Source organism: Triturus cristatus, chromosome 8 (assembly GCF_964204655.1).
Source record: "Triturus cristatus chromosome 8, aTriCri1.1, whole genome shotgun sequence".
Lineage (NCBI taxonomy): Eukaryota > Metazoa > Chordata > Amphibia > Caudata > Salamandridae > Triturus > Triturus cristatus.
In genome coordinates this window covers 587,969,329-587,991,197 of record NC_140591.1, presented here as the reverse complement: position 1 = coordinate 587,991,197, position 21,869 = coordinate 587,969,329, and the positions used below count along the sequence as shown (strand labels likewise).

Here is a 21,869-nt window from a genome sequence, read left to right as displayed (position 1 = left end):
TGCATTTTTTTTGTCAAAGCAGAAAACAGTTTTGAGTTGAAAAAACTCCTTCCCCCTACACACCCAGGAATTTTGGTGTATATTCCCTTTCCCATTACTGCCCTGGAAGAGATTTGTTGTAGCCCTTAGATGCAACAATTTGTCAGCCATATTCACAGTGTGATAGGACTAGTGAGTAGTATACTACTGCCCACAAACTCATACATTTTCAAGCAATTATGGTGAATTGATTGTTTGTTGTAGTATGTATGCACAAACTGTACGTATTAGAATCCATATTTAAAGAAGTTGGTAAATCTGCAGGCAGAGAATTATTACCTTGAATGGGTGTAGATTTACACATTTCAGGAATTCACCATTTTTTGGGAAATTCCCTTTTCCCATGTGAAACTCGTTATGCTTGTATCCTCACATGCAAAACAATAGCAAGAGCAAATGAAATTGTTTTTTTTTTTCTCCACAATTTCTTCGTGGAGAAACCCCTTAGCCTAAACCCCCATAGTCTTTGGAGTAGGTTTCTTTCCCCTTTCTCTCCTAAGTACGTGGATTTTGCAGATGTTAAACAACTGCTACCTGATGCCTGCACATAACTGTATAGGAGCGAAACGAGAAAATAACGACAAAAAATCCCCATAGGGCAAGTGCAGCAAACTCCATGCCGCTTGTTGTCCTGTAGTAATTGCTTGGAACCATTTGACAATGCTGATAACATCTGTGCATGTGATGCTTTAGTGCCACGAAGCCCTTTGCGTGCACGCTACAGATTTCATTCAAAATGCCGTACAGCATGGCAGTGAAAAACACAGCTTTCTACTGTGGCCATCATATTCTGGGTCTCAGCCCACCTCGTCTTCTTCATACATACACTTGCATATACTTAAATATGTCCCAAAGTATTTTCATAAGCATACCTCAAATATCCTATTCTCCCAAAGAATCTTTCAGTGGTGTTGTGATGCAGTTAGTGTGGTGTGCTTTCTAACTAAAAAAATATTACATTTTAATTTGTTAAATTGCCTTTGTTGAATCATAAAGTGTAGTTAAAATGTAATTCTCTTTGAGGTTCTTTGTCGCTTTCTTCCCCGAATGAACATAAACTACCGCTTCTTTCACTTTCTTAACTGTTCACTTAAGCATTGGCTTTGAGTTCTAGCTACAGACCCGGATGCTCAGAACTGCTTTATTGCCTGAGTTAATTTGGTTTAGATTCGGGATCCTTCATGAGTAATTGAATTATGTGGAATCCAATTGTTGAATGAGTTTGTTTCCAGAAGTAGTTAGTCTTAGAGACAGTGTGAGTCACAACCTTTAACTAATACCTCCAAAAATCCTCTCCTCATTGAAACAAACGAGACGGCTCTGTCAACTGCTCCCCATCAGCAGGTTCTTAAACTTTGGCTCAGCTGTAAATTGATGTGTTTTCCGAAACCGACTTTTGGTTGTTTTTTTTCGTAGCAGGTTGTCTCGGAGATGAACACAAAATAATGTGTATAAGAAGATTAGCCAAGCAAGCCGCTTTAAAAAATATAAGCCCAAGAAACACAGCCTTCCCTCATACCCTCTCCTCTCTTCCTGCAACTTTAGAACACACGCTGGATTAGGCAGTAATACAGGATAATTACTTTAAGTGCACGCTACTCCTGTTCTTCCAGTCTGTGCTCTTTTGTTAGCTTTAAGTGCAGGCGCTGTGTGTTTGCTTGCGTGTGTGGCGTGGAGACTGTCAAGACTGACAACAGAAAGCAGCAGGTTTTCGAAAATCTCTGAATGAATCAGCACCTAGGGGCATATTATCAACGGCCAGCGATAATTATCACTGGCCGTACTTAGCGATAGAAATATTATCGCCGGCTATCGCTGAATATTATCGCCATGATAACGCTATATTTACAATGCATAGCGCTATGGCGATAATATTTCAGCGATAGCGGTGTTTTCAATGGAACATCGCTGGTTTTCCAGCGATGTTCCATTGAAAACAGCGATAACATTGCTGATAGGACCCTGTGGTCCCATCAGCATAATCCATCTCCCAATAAACGTATGCCTTAGTCAGGAACTTAACAGACGTTAAATTCCTGAGTTAAGGCTGAGGTAGCGCAATTTTTTTTTATCGCTGCACCTCCTTGTTAATATCGCGAAGCTGCCTTTACGATATTAACATGTGTTGTTTTCACAGCCCCGCCTTCTTTGCATCTGATTAGCGATGCGAGGCGAGGCTGTGAAAAAACGGGCTTTACATCAAGGAAACACGCGCTTTTCACCCAAAAACGGACGCTAAAGCGGCGATAATTATATCGCCAGCCCTTGCTAATATGCCCCCTAGTTAGAGAACGGAAGTGGGTGGGATTTGTTGTCAGCGACCAACCACTCCGATGAAAATCAATAACTGCAGATGTGGGAGGACAAAGAGCCAGGCTGGCAGAGAATCATGCCAGGTGACCATCTATAGCAGTAAGCCACTTGAGTAGATGATATACCCAGATGCAAAGTCAACCTCTGTTAACAATAGGGATACAAAAATAGTTCTTAGTTAGCGTGAAGGGTGCAGAGAAATTAACAAGGATTTTGGAATGAGTTAAAACAAATATTTAGAAGTTATCACAGCTTGTGACGTGCTGTGCTACTGCTTACCACTAGCATGTCTCATGAGAGAAATAAAAGATAAATGAATTCCTTTGATGGGCATACTGGGGCACAAAGTAGCCCTGGCCACCAAAATAAAAGTGTTCCCCATTAGTGAATTAGATAGCTAAGTAAGTGGCCCACGTGTTGAAGCTAGGGCAGTGTGAAACTTGTAAAGACACGCTGTATATGTGTTTTGCAATGTATGGGAAACTGCAACAATGTTTGTGGTAATGTCAAAATAAATCAACTGTAACAATAAAACAGGCCAACAAACTGCGAGAATACCGGCCCACACACTGACCTGTCAGACCAGCCCTTGTGCTGCCTGATTGCCCTGCAGGCCAGTCTCACCCAGATTTCAGTGCATTTCTCTCTGTGAACAACATCTACTCTAAAGTGGGTAAAGCTGCGGAAATCCACTATTTTCAAAATACCTTATGTTTAACATGCCATAAAGTTACTGAATTTCACAAAGTGAGGATCTAAGTGGATAAAGTAATCTCCAAATTTTTTCTGCCGATAAACCAGCATCGACAGCTTTTTTGTAGAGTCATTGTTTTGAGACATGAAGTTGGTGTTCCTGATTATTGCTAAGGTGCTATTTCCATTTCGGGTGCAAACTGCTATTTGTACCAGAAATGGAATTCCAAGTCGGCTTGTGTTTGTTTGTGTGCTATTTGCTCGTGTGGGATCTGATTCCAACGGTGATGCAAAGAGTGGGTGCATATTTCACACCTGCCAATTATTGTTAGTGTGGGTGTACATATTTGCGGGTTCACTATTTGCACCGATCCAAAGTTTAACACCCTGAAATGTTGAATTAGCGCAAACTGTGTAAGAATTCACCCATTCCCTGGCATGCTAACCAGTATTTTGTGCTTTGCGCGCCAATCCTTTTGTGACGGGTTTTACCTGCCGCCAAGTTGCAGGTACAAATTCCTTCATCAAGTGGTATTTACACTTGACTTGTAATCTTGCCATCTTAAACTGCAGTTTCCACCCAAAATGGGATAAGCACCCCATTAGGAAGGAGTGCCATGCATATAGGCCCAAGCCTAACCCAATGCTATTTTCCAACGTGTGTACAGCAGCTAAAACCTACAAGAATCTTCTTGTCAAATGGAGTAAAATCCTGTTTGTGAATCATAATTTAATTTGCTATTTGCCACCAGGTTTATTCCAGATTTTACCTGTCGTAGGCTTATGTGCAAATATTGCCAGGAATGCAATTTGGCCATAGGCGTACAATACAGGTTCAAAGAGCGCATGGGCAAATAACAACCGACTTGGAAAGGCATGACGGACACCAACTAGAGTTAGCACCAGAAACAGAAGTATCTCAGCAGTTGTAATCAGGGCCTTAGCAGTAAAATTCTCTCGCAATAACTAGGAAAAGTTGAAGGAAGTACAGAATTTTAACAACTTTGCAAAATGGATGAATTTTCCCACTTCTGCTGTCAAATTCAACTATGCCCACGCCTAATCTGAAAATATTTGAACATAGTTAAAGGGCGTTTAAGGGCATATTTACAAGCCCCTTGCAACGCAAGAGCATCACTGCTCCAGCTGCAAATATCACCTATGAGATCACGCAAAGCTCCTATGCATGGGTTTGAATGGCCTCATAGATATGGAGTGAGGCAAGGTAGCGCAAATCGCTGCATTGCCTTACTCTGAACCATGGTGCAAGGGTGCTTGTTTTGGGGCTAAACTGCAGAAATGGCACCAGCACAGGGGGGAAGGGCAGGAATGCACCGTATTTTAAAAATACGGTGAATTCCTGCCCTTTTACTTTGGCATAGGGCAGTGCAGAAAGCTGACTTGCTGCGCTGCCCTATGCCAAATCCCCATAAATGAGTTAAGTTTTGCAAGAATGACACTACCTCGATCTCTAGGTGCGAATGGCAAAAGGAAAGTCACCCAAAGCACCACACTGCCAGTCTACTTCGGTACATGTACCTTCTTGTGAACACTATTACAAATGTATACTGCATGGATCACTGTACTCAAAATTACACTTGGGCACACACACACACTAAACACATCAATCAATACAATGCATAATTCTTGAAGTGATTATCTTACAACTTGCCCCTTGCTTCCTTCTGTGCCACCTGCAGAGGGCGTAGCTATCAATGTTGTGACAGATGCAGTGGCACCAGAGCCCGATGCTTGTGGAGCCTACTGAACCCAGATCAGATTGTTGCTATATATTATTAACCATGCGGCAAGTAGTGGGCCCATTTTCCTGGGTCCTTGGGGTCCTTTCTACACAATTCACCTGTAGATACTTTGTCCTTTTCCTGTATGAACCAATCAGCTGCTTCATCCTTCACAATTGGGTTTTTGCCCCGGTTTCATCTCAGAATCGCTTTAGTTGAAGTCTCTGATGTTATTAACCTTTCTGTGGATAGTGGAAGGAAGGTGGCCTTACTGCTGCTGGACCTTTCGGCTGCATTCGATACAGTCTCCCATCCTATCCTGCTGCAACACTGGCAGGATATCGGGATAGGTTGGACTGCTCTGTTGTGGCTATGTTCTTTCTTTTTGGATAGATCTCAATCGGTATGAATGCCACCATTCACATCTGAGCCCAAGTCCTTGACGTATGGAGTTCCCCAGGGCTCTGCGTAGAGCCCGATACTGTTTAATATTTGCCTTGCTCCACTAGCGACTTTGTCGGAGTCTTTTGGGGTGCAGATTATTTCCTATGCCAATGTAGGTACGTGTATACATCTCTAGTCTCTACAGGTATTGTTAACATGGGAGGGTGATCTTCAACTGCCCAGGTTAAATTCAAGTTGTGTCTTTCTGCGGTGTCTCATTGTATGTCTCAGAATAATCTCCAATGTAACAATAGCAAGACAGAGGTGTTGGTTTTTGGTTCCCACCCTCTGTGATGGAGAGAGAGACCTGGCCCAATTCAGCCCCCTCTCCTCTGACTCCTTCCACTGTAGTGCGAAATTTAGGAGTAAAATTTGATAATAATCTCACCCTCAAATATCAAGTGGAGAGCTTGCTCATGACATGTTTTGGCCTCCTCAGGATGTTGAGGAAGTTCCTGTATTTGCTTCCTGCTTCCTGTCTAAGGATGGTGATCCAAACATCCCAGCTGAACTATGTGAATGCTCTTCACTGGGGACTCCCGGAGTACTTGTTGAAAAGACTACAGAAGGTGCAAAACGCTGCTACTCGGTTTTTACTCAAGATTCCTGTATGCCCATCTTAAAGATTTGCATTGGTTGCCATTCAAGTCAAGAGTGAAATTTAATGGACTGATCTTAGCCCACAAAGCATTTTATGTACTGGGGCCTAACTATTTGTCCAAAAAGCTACTGCACTACCAGCCTATGAGAGCACTGCTCTCTATGGAGGCTTTGCTGACAGTAAGAAGACAAAGAAGAAAGGATGGGGTGATTCTTCCTTTTCTGCTATGGCTACCAGAGGCTGGAATTCTTTGCCCTTGTCTCTCAGAGCCATTAAGGACCCAGAGTCTTTTAGACGTCATTTGAAGACTTGGCTTTTTAATAAAGTATTCTAACTCTCCCCTGTAGATCCTTTTATCTCACCAATCTGTTAGCACCGGTACACTCTATATAGTAACCGTGCGCTCTATAAATTCTTTTTTATTGATTTGATTTGATCTTGGCCCTTCCCAGGTAATATCGAGGCAGTCACCAAACAACTGACATCACAGGACAATGCTTACAAAACTAGATGGAAGGCACATCCTTCACTACCACTGCATCGCACCTCCCATATTTCTATTGAAAAAAATTAATTTGGTAAGACTGCAATAATGCAGTCAACAAACAAAACATGACATAAACAAGTCTTGATCGCATGACATTGAAAAGGTGCTGGGCCATACAACGTAATCTCTTTGTTAAGTCATTAAAAAGTCATTAATTTTCCCATCGGTCGAATGGACCTTTATTCGTTCGCGTAAAGCTTCGAAAGGGAGAAGAGATCAACTTTACATTCCTAATTTGTGAAGCCAACGTGACTCCATAATAAGGACCAAGAATCAGAAAATGTGGTTAAAGGGTTTTATTTTGGATTACCAATCAATCCAGTATATATGCAAACTACAAGTACGTTCAATAAATGCAGCAATACAATAGGTAAACTGACATATCTCAATAGGTTGAGACGCAATAGAATGAAATACCGAACGGTGAGAACAACAACAATAAAGAAACAGATTAAGGCAAACAAGTGTTCTGTAAAGAAATGTTCCTTCTCTCTGCTAAACATAGTTCAATTGTAGGATTATCTATTAAGGGTCTTTAATTTGGAAGCATAGATGGTGTCAGAATGATCAGACATCAGTAGAAGTCTTGGGAAAAGCAAATAAGTGTTTAGTTTAAAGCTTCACACTTGGGAGAATAAAGGAAGCAAAGAGTTCTGTACCTCTCAAAGTCTAAAGGGAATCTCTCTTACATCCAATTGTGAAAACAGCAATTTATAAATAAATTACAGGAGATTCAGAAACTTCCTTATCTCCTTTCACACCACCAGGAACCTATCAAGTCATTATTTAGGTGCATCTGCAACATCGCTTCATTTTCACATCACATCGATCCAGGACTGTATTTTTTAAACTTGAACATCTCTCTGGCCTGGTACATGATGAAAAGAAGAGCCCCTTCGACCATTAATTCTCCATGTTCATGTCCAAGTTCTTCCCTCTAAACCTCTCAACAAGCAGTTTAATACAAACAATAAGCCTTTCTTTAACTAACAAGAATAATGATAATTCACCTGCAAAAGTAAAAAATATGCTTGCAAAGCAAAATGCATTTCAACTGAGGCCTGTAGTCAGGCTAAGTTTAGCTACACATTTAATGTGCACTTAGAATACATGGTTATATGTGCACACATGTAAAACTTGAAGAATATTTGCAAAACGTGAATGAGCAACACATGTTTACATATGCAAACATAACTTGAAGTGTAAGTGTAAAAACGTGAATAAAGAATAAATGAATGAATGTTTAAACTGAACCTTAGTGCATAAGTGTATACATCTCTAGTCTCTACAGTGATTACATTTCATCAATGCATTTAAATGCTTCACATGCGTTAATAAAGCCAAGGCACACAGTGAATATAATCTCAAATGCGAGTATATAATTTCATTTCTGTGACGTGTATGGGTGGAGTCTAAATAACGCTGCTCCAATATTATATTCATAGTTTAAAAAACGTTTTAAAATGAGCATATCAGTTGATATGTTTTTGACTAGTTCTATATACCAGCAAAATGAGCCCAAATTCCACATTACTAACATTGATTCCTGTCCTTTGAACTTCCAACTTTGTATTACATGTCCTCAGCTAACTCTCACAACACAATTATCACTTAGTGCCATGCATGAAGCATACTGGGTAAAAGGGCTTTTTCTTCCTCCAAAAATGACTTATCACCACGTACAAGCCAGGGATTTCAGGTCAGTCTTATTTCTGCTAATCCTGCAACACTCCTAGAGACTTAAACACGCCCTTAAAGGAGTCTATCCCCCAAAATACTGGACCCTTCTCAGTCCTGGACTCTGACCTGAATATAAATAACCTCAATTTGGGAAACTCCTGCAAACAAAACTTGCCTGTACATCATTCAATTAGATTATTCCACACCACAGGAATAGATTGAAGGCTTGTGTTAGGGTCTTTCTACACATCAAATAGAACTCTAAACCCTTTTCATAGAATGCTGCTGATTCCCTATCTTTTACTAAAATGCCAGTTCTCTCAGGTGACATGCCAGCACTTTGCAAAACTCTGTACAAAAAATAAACTTCTCACATATGCCTATACTGCCCTTCTCAGCATTCTGTTTAAAGCGTAGCACCAATGCTGCCTACTGCTGTCATGTAGTTCCTATGAATCCCCAGGACCTGCGCGTTTTGGATGACCTAAACTGAGGGCTTGGTGTACATACAGACTCTGCCCCCCACAGGATACATCAGCTGTTAGACCAGCTAGCTCTACAGTGCCACTACCATCCCCCTGTATCTTACAGTGGTGTAGGTAGTTTCTGGCAACCACTGAACATGACCACCCTGATTCCTCCGGGATCATGGAAAACAGTATAGTACTTTTCGCGCAGTCATTCATGCTTGCTTATTCTCAGAAAATACACAGGATGGCGATTAGGACGTTTTCAATAAGTATTTATTGGTCCAGCATCAGTCTTGTGTAAAACATATTTGCTGCGACAATCAGGAGACAGAAGCATACGAAAGAAATCGCAAGTACCAATACAGTAAACAGAAGATAAATTTCTACCATAGTGCTAAATGGATGAACACATACAGTTCAGATAAGACAGTAGCACTTGCATAGTCCTAGAATGCACGCCCTTCATAATTTGCCTAAATATACCTAGCCTAGATATGTAGGGGTAGCATGTATATGTATGTAGGTAGCCAAGAATCCCCTAGGGAAGCCCCAACCCCCTCACCTGATGGTAGAGAATGCTCTGCTCAGGGAATGACACCCCGCAAGGGATGTCAGACTGCTGCGTGTCAAAGATTCAGCATGCAGGACCCCGTGTCAGTGTGGAAGAGTTCTCCTCCAATTTGCTGGGGGGAATAAGGGTTTTATATACTAAAGTGGTCACTCCAGGGTTTCTTCCAGAATCAATATGTTTTGAAAACAATCATAAATGTTTTGCAAACAATCATAAATGTTTTTCAAAACAATGCGATCATGTACAGCGGGCCTGTTGGCCAAGGATGAAAAAAGTGGTGACCCTTGTACAGAATAATGATGCAGTGCCCAGGGACATGTTTATGTACGTTAGGTACAGTGTTGTTTTGTCTCGAAGAGAAAGAGCTCACTACAAAGGTAAAAGGTCACCCTTCAGAACCGTAATTGTCGTGTGGATGGGACAATGTAATGTAAAAAAGGTCATACATGACAGGACTAGCCTATCCAACATGACACTGCTATAAATTCCATCTCTTGTGGTCTGGTAAAAAAGGCATACTAATCTGTTATGCTGTTTGACCAATGCTGCATGGTATTACCACACCTGCAATGAGAGATTACAAGTTTAATAAATGAAAAGGGGAATAACATACATAGTGTCCAGGTGAAACACTCCTGACGCACAGTGTTTCCAATGGACTTCTAATTCCGATGAGCACAGTCACCCGCGTTACACTCCTTTTGGGATTAAAGGCCCACTTATAATAATGGCCTATATGTCCTTTGTTTACTTGGAATAAAACAGCTGAGTTCTAGTAGTAATTAAAGGCAGGGGCTCTAACCTTCTTGTTTTCTGCACTATGCTAGGGCAGAGTGGTTCTGTGCATTTTTATTTTGGGTTCCTGAGTGCATCCATTAACTTTGCATATTTTGCTGACAGCAGAGCTTGGAAACACAGAGAATAAATGATATGTGTTTCTGTGGTTTACAGTCAGCAAAACATACACTAACTCGCACATATTATAAATTAAGGTACGCGGTAAGGGCACCAAAAAGAAATATACAGATCGCTTTTGCACCAGAGCAGTACAAACAAAAAATTTGCAATGCAATAGGTCTCGCATTACTGAATGTTTGAGCTATTGGTGTTGCATTGTTATTTGCCACACCTATAGGTCAAACTTTCAGTAATGCAAGGCCTATTGCATTGCAAATGCTTGTTTATATCGGGGTCAGACGGCGTTCTGTTCATGGGTCTCCCAAGAGTCTTCTGGTTTCAAAGCCTACCTGAGTGTGTCAGGGTTAGGGTGCAATGGGGGTGGGGAAGTGTGGGGGGATGGTATGGGGTGAATAGATCTGGAGAGTGGGAGGGGGAAAACAGCTGCAAGGTGTGATGAAAAGATTTATAATTAAGGCTCCCTGTTTTCCGTTTTTACTGATATGTACAGATAAATACAGACAGAAAGCAATGTGTTTCCTGTCAGTATTTATTTTTAAAAGTGGAAAAATACTGAAAATTGTGCTTTTTGTGAGAGACTCCCCATGCTGTCTTTCATGAACTCCAAGCAAAACCTGAACAGATAGACAACATAGGGAGTTAAAAAATAGGATTAGATTTACTTAAATACAGATATGTATTAACATATATTTGAAGTATAATGCTAATATGTACCTGTGGGTGTAGCTTTATGTTATATGTGGCTTCTTTATTTGCTAAAACGCGACAGGCATCCACATATAAGGGCATTTGTAAGAGTTAAATAAATGTAGAAATATACCATTTTGCAACTCCATCTATTCTCAAAACACAAAATAATTACAGATAAATACCAATAAGATGGCCCAAAAATAAATATGGATAAATACAGACGGAAATGTTAAAAAAAAAATACCATAAAACCGGGAGCCCTACTTATAATACAGCAGTGGGAGGGAAGAGTTATGGAGAGGGCAGGTCAGTGAGTAAGGGGGAGACAGTGAGAAATGATGGTAGAGATGGGGAGTGATTAAGACATAGGGGCTGAGGGAGGGAGGGTGTCATGGGCCACAATGTTCCCACACTCCTTCTCAAAAGCCCTCCCTCTCTCTCAGCGCGACTCTCCGATGACCAACTCCTTTTACGCACATTATGCAAGAACACAGGGGATCACAGCCTCCCCTCTGCCACCAAATGCCGAGATACAAAGCGCAGACATACACCTTGGGTTGTGAGTTGCTGCGCTATAGTAAGTGCCCATTACATAACATAACATAGCAAATACCCCTCTGAGGGAGATGTCAAATATATACATAATTAAGGGAAGGCGGAAGTACCAGCCGAGATGGGTGGCCAGAGAAGACCTGGGAGCTTGCGGGTGTGGTGAGAAGGAGGAAGGAAAGTGGACAAGAAAGGCAGGGGGGCTCTGGAGAAGGTAAAGGGGGAAGAAAGAGACAGTTGGGTAAGTTGTAGGGAGATACTGCAGACAAGGTAAAATGAGTCAGTGAAACACCACAGTTCGCATCTTTTTTTAAATTCCTTGCAACACTACCCTGTATGTAATATCCACTGTTTTATATCATGTGCAATTGCAATGTACAGTTTGCAACATGTAATCATTTTAATTAATCAAACATGAATGAATAAAATGTATTGAAATGTGTAAGCTCTGTCCTTTAAACATGGTAAAATTGGCTTCCACCCAATTGGCACACTTAATTTACTTGTAAGTCCCTGATAAAGTGGTACTACATGGACCGAGGACCTTTAAATAAATGCTATTAGTGGACCTGCAGCACTGATTGTGCCACCCACTTAAGTAGCCCTTTAAACATGTTTCAGGCCTGTCAATGCAGCCTGTGTGTGCAGTTTTAAACTGTGGCCTAAACCTTCCCTTTTAGCACAAATAAGTTACCCCTAAGCTAGGCCCTAAACAGGCCATAGGGCAGGGTGCAATGTGTTCAAATAGTTGAACATGTACTTTTAACTTTTACATGTCCTAGTATTGAAAAACTCTTAAATTCAATTTTCCCTACTTCAAGGCCTTCCTCTCACATAAGATAACCTTGGGTTAACTTATTACATTTAATAAGTGATGACTTTCAATTAGGAGCAGGTAGGAATATCGAGTTTGGTATCTGAAGAATTGAAATTTAAAATACTCTAGTCAGATTTTAAATCACAGTTCTGAAAATGACACTTCTAGAAAGTTTTTATTTTTCTGTTCTAATCATTTAAGCCCTGCAGCCTATTTCATAGGTCACATGACTTGGTGTAGATGGCAGTGGACGTTTGTGCACTGCTCCCAGACAGTGAGACAAAGGAGCATATGTGTTGGCAGAATGGGTCATCTCTGACTTTTCAATAGGGAGGAGCTGTCACCTACCATACTTGCACATCACAAAAACTCTGTCTGCGCACACTCACAAAGGGTATGGCACTAGTCTATTGTGACCGCAGGCAGGTTGGGGCCAGGACAAGGAGGCAGGAAATTCCAAACACCTCTGGGGTGGAAACCTCAAGAACCTTCTCCTACATCAAAGCTTGCACCAGGTATGGAGAGTGGACCCTCAGTTCCAACTCCTCCGTCCACCTCTAAACTTGTGGAAGATTCAGAAAGACTTCTGTGCTGCTCTGCAAGAAGGAATGCTGCTCTGTTGTCCTGCTGCCCTGATGCCACCTGCCATGCTGTCTGAATGAAAGGACTGGGTCAGCATCTTGAACCCAGGACCACCAGAGTGACTTCAAGGGCTAGTTGGTGGGCCTCGTGATGAGGGCTTCAGGGATAGAAAAGGCTACAACCACCTTGAACCCAGCACCTGGGCTCTGTCTGCTGTGAGTCCTAGCCCCCAAGTGGTGCCACTCCAGTCCTAGACCCTTTGTAGTGGGCCTGAAGGTGCCCTGTCAGTCTAGCTGTGGTCCTGTAAGCATAACCAATGCATTGCAATGCATCTCCTCGCATCTGCATCGGAACCACCTCAGTTCGGCACATCCCAGACGCGGGACTTCACATCGCAGTCCGCAGTCTCCTTGAAACTGCTGCCGTACAACGCATCCTTGGCAGAGCATTTTACATTGCAAGCCTCTCATCGTTGGCATCCTCAACAGTGACGTAGAACTCTGCAACACAGCCCCGTAGACCCACCTGTGCGCAGTACATTTTCGACACTGGAGTACACATTGCAAGCCCCTCGTCAACCGCATCCCTGACAATGATGCAGAACCTCACATCACAGCCTCACAGCTCATGGGACCCACCACTGCACAACATTCTTGACTCGAAATCTCACAATACTCCCCAAACAGGATTTAATGTACTCTTGTTCAGTTGGCCCAACTTAGTCCCTATATCTGGCCCACCCTCCATCTCGATCAGACTGATCTTGTAACTTTGTCCCGGTCCCGCGCGACAATATAACCACAGTTGGAGCTTTGTGCTTCTAGGCACTATTTTTGCTTCAAATGCTAATGTTGCATATTTCCATTTCTACTGATTAGATTTTTGTCTTTTTGGTGTCAAATAATTGATTACATTTTAATCTTTTTTTCTAAATTGGAGTGGAATTTTTCTTGTGTTCTCACATTATTACTGTTAAACATGCTGCATAAATACTTTACACATTGGCTTTAAGTTAAGCCTGGCTGCTTTGTGAATTAAAGAGGAAGAGATTTAGGGGGGTTATTCACAGAGGTATTTTGAAGTATGTAAAGTAACATTCCAGTAGTACTCTTACATGCCTTTGTGAATTGGCTTCAAAATATCTAAAAAAGGAAAGGAAATTTATACATATACAATTAGCACAAATGGAAAATATTTGCCCTCTTTTAACTTTTACCTAAAGCATGTATCTCCAACCAGTACATTTTCTTGTTTAAAGTTAAGGAAAGGCTGTGGTTATTTTTCATTTTTATCATCAAGCAGCAGGGCCTGATAATGAGCAGTCCTCTGTCAGATTTATGAATCAGGCTGGGGCACAGAGGCAAAGAACTGAAACACTGAGTTATTTAACTCTTAAATAAAAGTCCTTTTCAACTAAATACAGGAGCATGGGAACAAAATGATATTTCTGAATGCTCCTAAATGGGAGACAATTAAAGTGAAAAGTTACCTTGATGATTGAGTTAACTCTTCGTTTAAATTTTTTCCCATTTCAAATAGTGCGTTTACAAACAGTTTGCCACTTACTCCAGGTGACTAATAGACACTGTTCCTTATTTATAAAATACAGTCTGTTTATATATAGGAGAAATTTGAAGGGAAGAAAAATATTTCTATGAAACATTAAGTCTTGTTTATTCATTTTAAATTACTCCCATTTAAACAAATGGCTGTATTTATTCTGCAATAAATATGGCACTGTGCCTAGGGGCCACTGGGAGCAAGATGCATGCCTTTTGTAAATGTGGCACTTGAAAATGGAAGAATATTGAAATGATGAGTTTTATGGAATCCGTATAAACAAAAAGTTAACTCTTCAGTTTAATTTTCTCAAGTGTCACCTTTATATACACAGCAAGCATCTTGTTCCCAGTGGCTGGTCGACATGGTGCCATATTTATAACTGAAAAATACAGCCATTATTTTAAGTGGGAGAAAATTAAAGTGCAGAATTTTTTTCCAAATTATCAATATGTTTGCAGAACATTTTTCCTTCCCTTAAATTACTCCCATTTAAAGAAGATCGGTTATACATTTGTGTTATACATGTAACGGTGCCATATATGGTGAAAGGTATGTCCTGGGCCATAAGTCCATAAGTGCATATGATACAGGCTCTTAGTCACCCATACACATATATCCCATTCATACGCACACTTATTCATACACCCGCAAAGACCACGCTCTCACTTACACACATGGCAGCCATGTCATAGTGCCCCTAGTCAAAGCATTTTTTTTCAAGCCATCGTTTCTGGCACTATGGAACAATGCACGATTTGCATAGCCTTCAGTAACTCACAATGATTTTCACTCAACAGAAGTAGCTCTTTCCAAAGAAAAGGTTGGAGATCTCTAGGAGAGGTGGATGTTTCAGAGCCAATTAACAGAAGCATCTAAGAGTATGTAAAAGAGTACTTCTTTATTACTGCACCCCAGACTCATAAATAATATTGCAAATTGGCTCCTATGGTTTTTGACATTGCATTAATAGATCAGCTAGTGATCAACTGTAAGCACCTCTCCCCTTACTCTCTTGAGGGAAAACGTACTGTTTCACTTCGATTGCCTAATTATTTACTAGACATTTTCCCAGTGTGGTGGAGCCACTTGAGGCCAGTTTTTGAAAGCAGAGGGTTGCTGCTGGTGTCTCTTCTACTTTCTCTAGCTCCCCTGGGTAATTACAGCAGGGACAGTGGGTGCATCAAATCAGGGAAGGGAAAAAGAAAGCACAGAGTGAAAAGGAGAGAGGAGGAAGGGAGCAGGCTGGTTTGATAATGTTTGCAAGGGCTGCATTTGGTTCCCAGTCCAGCCCTGGCAAAAGGGATGAATGTATGACTTTTCTCTGTATTGTGAAAATGGGGCAGTTTGAAGGTTAATTATAGTAATGACTTCCATTGTGGCTAATTATAGCTAGACAATCCATCTCCGTTAGCATTAAAATGTCTTTACTTACTCTGAATAGTACTCTCAGTAATAATAGAAGATCACCAAGGGACTGCAAAGCAATTTTACTGATGCAAAAAATATTACACTGCCACCAATGTGGGAAATTATAATTTGTGAGCCATATCAACCAAGGGGTTATCCTGCTAGGCCCAGATTTATAGGACAAGTCAGATTGTCTAATTGGCATTTAAAATCCAAATCAGCATCTTTGGTACAGTCCCTGGGGTGTTCTTGTTGAGAGCATAAATGCTTGCTTCAGTATGCTTGCTAGGCACTTTTGCAGTGTTGTGGCACATATTGACTGTAGAACACAAATACAAAACTGTAATATCATGTGGATATAGCATGGCACCAACCCAACACAAGCAAAGTGTGATATTCACTAACTTTTTAATAAAGCTAATTTTCTACAAAAAAGAAGAAAATGTGTTACAGATGGAAAAGGCACAATCATTTAGTGGATGAGATTGCAATCCTTCTTAGTGGAAGGCCTGCCGTTCTATCATGGAGATGGAGCAAATTACTTCATCCTCATGGTTGATGGACCACCACTCAAATATATAAAAGACCACTAAGCAGGCTGTCATTTATAATCAATGTGCAGGAACTGCCGTCACAGTGGTTTGAGTCAATGCATATTCCTGTTAGGTGCAGAGCTTAGTCAGCATGACACAATCCTAACCCAGTTTTGGGTAAATAAAAAAAAGTAATGCTCCCTTCACCATGGAAGTCATCTTTCATGAAGGGAGGAACGTTATTTTCTTCTTACTGTCCCTCACCCCATGGTTTGCCTGGCAATGACAGACAGTAAAGAAAATAGTGACATGTCCACCCATTCCTGATTGGTTGGACGGACATGTAGTCATTTTTCCGACAGCCCTTACTCCATTAAGTCGTCAGAGAGGTTTGGCTATGGGGGTGATGGCGTTTTTGGTGGTATTTAGAGCATGTGAGTGATGCCAGAAAGATTATGTGATCAGTAAGGTCTTCTCAACCCTCCAACTAGTGTAAGGGGAAAGGACTGACGAAAATGTAGTAGGCAGGTGGATATGTAGTCATTTTAATTCATTATATAATTACCTTTCTCTGAAGAGAAAAGTACATTTTAGGGTTGTATAATATAATAGCAGCCTTCTTCTTAACCACAGCATGTAACCACAACTTTGGTGTTGTCAATTTCTATGTCCACATGGTATATATCATACAATCCATTATACTCAACTGTAGTGCAACTGATTGGAATGACATGCAGGGCAATAGGTGTGGAGTACACACTAAGGGGCATTTTTATGAGCCCCTTTGTATTACTCTTGCACAACACAAAGTAGTGCAAGATTAACGCAAATGTAAAATGAGATTTATAAAGTCACGTAAGGCCACCTTATGGAGCCCTGCATGGCCTTATAGATCTCAAGTAATGTAATGTGGCCCAAATCACTGTATTCCATTATTCTGCGCGAGGGAGGCGTTTTTATGGGTGTTGCGTGAAATTATTTCCAGATTTAAAAGCACAGGTAAGCCTGGGAATGCACCAAAAAAATACACCTCCCCAGGAGAGGCGTATAGGGGAGAAGTATCTTTATTACTCATCATTTTATCCTCTGTCTGTGTGTGCTGCTTCTGCAGCAATCATAGAAAGAGGAAAAAGCCTCTCAGGATTGTTTTTGTACATGAAAGGTGCCCCTTCCTGCACAAACAACAATCCCGCCTACAACACAGGCACCCTTACACGATGATGCAAGGGTGCCTGCAAATGGCACCAGTGCAAGGTGAAAGGAAAGGAATTTGCTGCTTGTTATTTTTTACAGGAGTATTCTGACATATACTGGAAAAAAATAATCTTGATTCTCTTTCAAACTTTCTGTTTAAGTAAAAAGTACATTGCATGTAGAAGTACTAATCATTTTGACATTTAGAATGGTTTGAAACAATAGGAGTATACTAATATTTGTTGTGATGGTTGTATTTTTCCAGTTCAATCTCACCATTCAGCATTGAGAGCACAAGGCGCCAGCGGCGGTCGGAGTCCCCGGATTCAAGGAAGCGGCGCATTCACAGGTGTGACTTCGAAGGATGCAACAAGGTGTACACAAAAAGTTCACATCTAAAGGCTCACCGGCGAACTCACACAGGTAGTGTACACTTTTCTAGTTGATGCAAGAAGGACGTGGATCCTGTAAAAGGTTTTCCCCTGCCTACACACACACTGAGTCAACATTTGGCATCAGTTTGATGTTACTTCTGTAGAACTGGCCCCCTGGGTTTGGTTCATTCTGGTATACTCATCCATCAGCACGCTGATGATGCGCGTCCATTCTTAAAACCAGTCTTCTTCCCACAAATATCTGGCAGAGAGCCTCATGTATGAGATTTCCAAAGAAATTTGGGTTAAGGTTCTTTCTATTTAGAATCTCAGTTTCTCCTCGACTGGCTGCCTGGATTATTGCAATACTTGCTTTACTTTTTGTTTAAAATTCAGCGCGAGGACTCAGTAGTCAATAATAATTGCAAATAATTGATTACCTGGATAAATAATTGGAAACTAAAAGAAAAATCCTATAGTCAATAGTGACCTGTGCAATTAGAGTTTCGGATATGAGCCCAAAGGGAAAAATATGATTTTGGCAGATGCCTGCAAGATTATTTTTTTTTCGAGAGATTATATTTGGGATATGATTTCTTGCAGCTGATTCTGAAAACGTAATATTGGGCACTGAAAAAACAATGTCTAGCTAAAGTTCTCAACAAATGTAACTTCACCCCTTCTTATATTTGCCATGATGTTTTGGACTCTCTCACTTCTTTTTTACATCATCTAATACCACTCTCAGTCACTCATCTGATGAATGGAATGTAAGGGTGTGATCTACATATACCCATTCACAAACCAAGATGTTGGTTTATGAATGGGTTTACAATTTGCAGTGTAACATATATTAATAGAAGCAAAAAGAGCAATTGATGGATGGAATGCTGAAAAATGTCAAACATTCACCTACAGTACAGAGATTTGAGCCTAAATCTATCGGTTTTTGCTCACCACGCCATTCCAGTTTGGACCCAGTCATATGCAATACAGCCTGTACCCTGCTTCCCTTGAGAACTATCCAGTCTAAACTGGAAGCAAGCATCCTAGGACCAGTTTCAGAGTATCACCGCTCATCAGCCAGGATAGCTTGACTCCAGTGGCATGGCGATCACAGGACCCACGTTCGGGTTTACCTGTCCCACTTAGGACGACGAATACAAAAAAAACAATTAATGGATGGAATGCTGAACAATGTTAAACATTCACCCCTAGTACAGAAATCTGGGCCTAAATCTATAGTTTTTTTGCTCACCACGTTATTCAAGTTTGGACCCAGCCATATACAAATCAGCCTTGACCCTGCTCCCCATGGGAGCAATCCAGCATGACCTGCCAGAACAAGGCATCCCCGGACTGGAAAGGGGTGGTGAGCAAAAAACAATGGATTTAGGCCCATTTCTCTGACTGAGGGTGAGTGTTTGACATTCGCCTTATTAGTCTCTCACTCATTTAAGTGATGCCAACAACTACTGGCCACACACCACAGGCATGGCACGTAGCAGTCAGCTTTTAGGAGAGCAGCCAACTAGCACTAATACCCTCAAGGGATATATACAGCACCCCACATGGTCATGCGGCCCAGTGCTCCAGAGGTTGCTAACCTTGAACACATCATCTTTGGGTGATCCTCAACTAGCGAGGGAAGGGACACCCTGTCAACCAAGACAAAATCATCCAGAGGTGTTGATTCTTTAGAAGCCTAAGCCCAAACAGCAGGAAGACTTACCAGTTTGCACACGGCACATTGCAATTTACTCCCTCGCCCTCAAAACCTTTGACACTGTTTGTTAAAGTCATAAGGTGCTAACATTATTTGAATTGTCTTTTTGGTATGTTTTAACCTTTTTCAATTATGAAACACCACAGTTCGCATCTTTTTTTAAATTCCTTGCAACACTACCCTGTATGTAATATCCACTGTTTTATATCATGTGTAATTACAATATACAGTTTGCGACATGTAATCATTTTAATTAATCAAACATGAATGAATAAAATGTATTGAAATGTGTAAGCTCTGTCCTTTAAACATGGTAAAATTGGCTTCCACCCAATTGGCACACTTAATTTACTTGTAAGTCCCTGATAAAGTGGTAATACATGGACCGAGGACCTTTAAATAAATGCTATTAGTGGACCTGCAGCACTGATTGTGCGACCCACTTAAGTAACCCTTTAAACATGTTTCAGGCCTATCAATGCAGCCTGTGTGTGCAGTTTTAAACTGTGGCCTAAACCTTCCCTTTTAGCACAAATAAGTTACCCCTAAGCTAGGCACTAAACAGGCCATAGGGCAGGGTGCAATGTGTTCAAATAGTTGAACATGTACTTTTAACTTTTACATGTCCTAGTAGTGAAAAACTCTTAAATGTAATTTTCCCTACTTCAAGGCCTACCTCTCACATAAGATAACCTTGGGTTAACTTATTACATTTAATAAGTGACGACTTTCAATTAGGAGCAGGTAGGAATATCGAGTTTGGTATCTGAAGAATTGAAATTTAAAATACTCTAGTCAGATTTTAAATCACAGTTCTGAAAATGACACTTATAGAAAGTTTTTATTTTTTTGTTCTAATCATTTAAGCCCTGCAGCCTATTTCCTAGGTCACATGACTTGGTGTAGATGGCAGTGGACCTTTGTGCACTGCTCCCAGACAGTGAGACAAAGGAGCATATGTGTTGGCAGAATGGGCCATCTCTGACTTGTCAATAGGGAGGAGCTGTCACCTACCATACTTGCGCATCACAAATACTCTGTCTGCACACACTCACAAAGGGTTTGGCACTAGTCTATTGTGACCGCAGGCAGGTTGGGGCCAGGACAGGGAGGCAGGAAATTCCAAACACCTCTGGGGTGGAAACCTCAAGAACCATCTCCTACATCAAAGCTTGCACCAGGTATGGAGAGTGGACAGTCAGTTCCAACTCTTCCGTCCACCTCTAAACTTGTGGAAGATTCAAAAAGACTTCTGTGCTGCTCTGCAAGAAGGAATGCTGCTCTGTTGTCCTGCTGCCCTGATGCCACCTGCCATGCTGTCTGAATGAAAGGACTGGACCAGCATCTTGAACCCAGGACCACCAGAGTGACTTCAAGGGCTAGTTGGTGGGCCTCGTGATGAGGACTTCAGGGATAGAAAAAGCTACAACCACCTTGAACCCAGCACATTGGCTCTGTCTGCTGGGAGTCCTAGCCCCCAAGTTGCGCCACTCCAGTCCTAGACCCTTTGTAGTGGGCCTGAAGGTGCCTTGCCAGTCTAGCTGTGGTCCTGTAAGCATAACCAATGCATTGCGATGCATCTCCTCGCAGCTGCATCGGAACCACCTCAGTTCGACACATCCCAGACGCGGGACTTCACATCGCAGTCCGCAGTCTCCTTGAAACTGCTGCTGCACAACGCATCCTTGGCAGAGTATTTTACATTGCAAGCCTCTCATCGCTGGCATCCTCAACAGTGACGCAGAACTCTGCAACACAGCCCCGTAGACCCACCTGTGCGCAGTACATTTTCGACACTGGAGTACACATTGCAAGCCCCTCATTGACTGCATCCCTGACAATGATGCAGAACCTCACATCACAGCCTCACAGCTCATGGGACCCACCACTGCACAACATTCTTGACCCGAAATCTCACAATACTCCCCAAACAGAATTTAATGTACTCTTGTTCAGTTGGCCCAACTTAGTCCCTGTATCTGGCCCACCCTCCATCTCGATCAGACTGATCTTGTAACTTTGTCCCGGTCCCGCGCGACAATATAACCACAGTTGGAGCTTTGTGCTTCTAGGCACTATTTTTACTTCAAATGCTAATGTTGCATCTTTCCATTTCTACTGATTAGATTTTTGTCTTTTTGGTGTCAAATAATTGATTACATTTTAATCTTTTTTTCTAAATTGGAGTGGAATATTTCTTGTGTTCTCACATTATTACTGTTAAAAATGCTGCATAAATACTTTACACATTGGCTTTAAGTTAAGCCTGACTGCTTTGTGCCAAGATAACAGAGGGTTAAGTGCAGGTTAATTTGGGGTTTGCTCTTACAGAGATTGTGGTTTCTACTTGAGTAGGGTTTCACTCTCGTTAACCAGTAGCCCAGTTTCCAACAGTGGCAGAGGTGGGAAGTGTGTA

The 21,869-nt window shown here is 41.4% G+C and overlaps 1 protein-coding gene across 7 annotated transcripts in view; it reads left to right on the top strand.

Moving 5' to 3' along the window:
- KLF12 (KLF transcription factor 12) overlaps nucleotides 1–21,869 on the top strand; it is a 987,741-nt gene that overhangs the window by 844,623 nt on the left and 121,249 nt on the right. For all 7 annotated transcript variants that reach the window (XM_085622009.1, XM_085622005.1, XM_085622011.1 and 4 more), the window contains one exon: nucleotides 17,619–17,776. In XM_085622009.1, coding sequence (XP_085478135.1) covers nucleotides 17,619–17,776 — 158 coding nt within the window. The remainder of the gene's footprint in view (nucleotides 1–17,618; nucleotides 17,777–21,869) is intronic.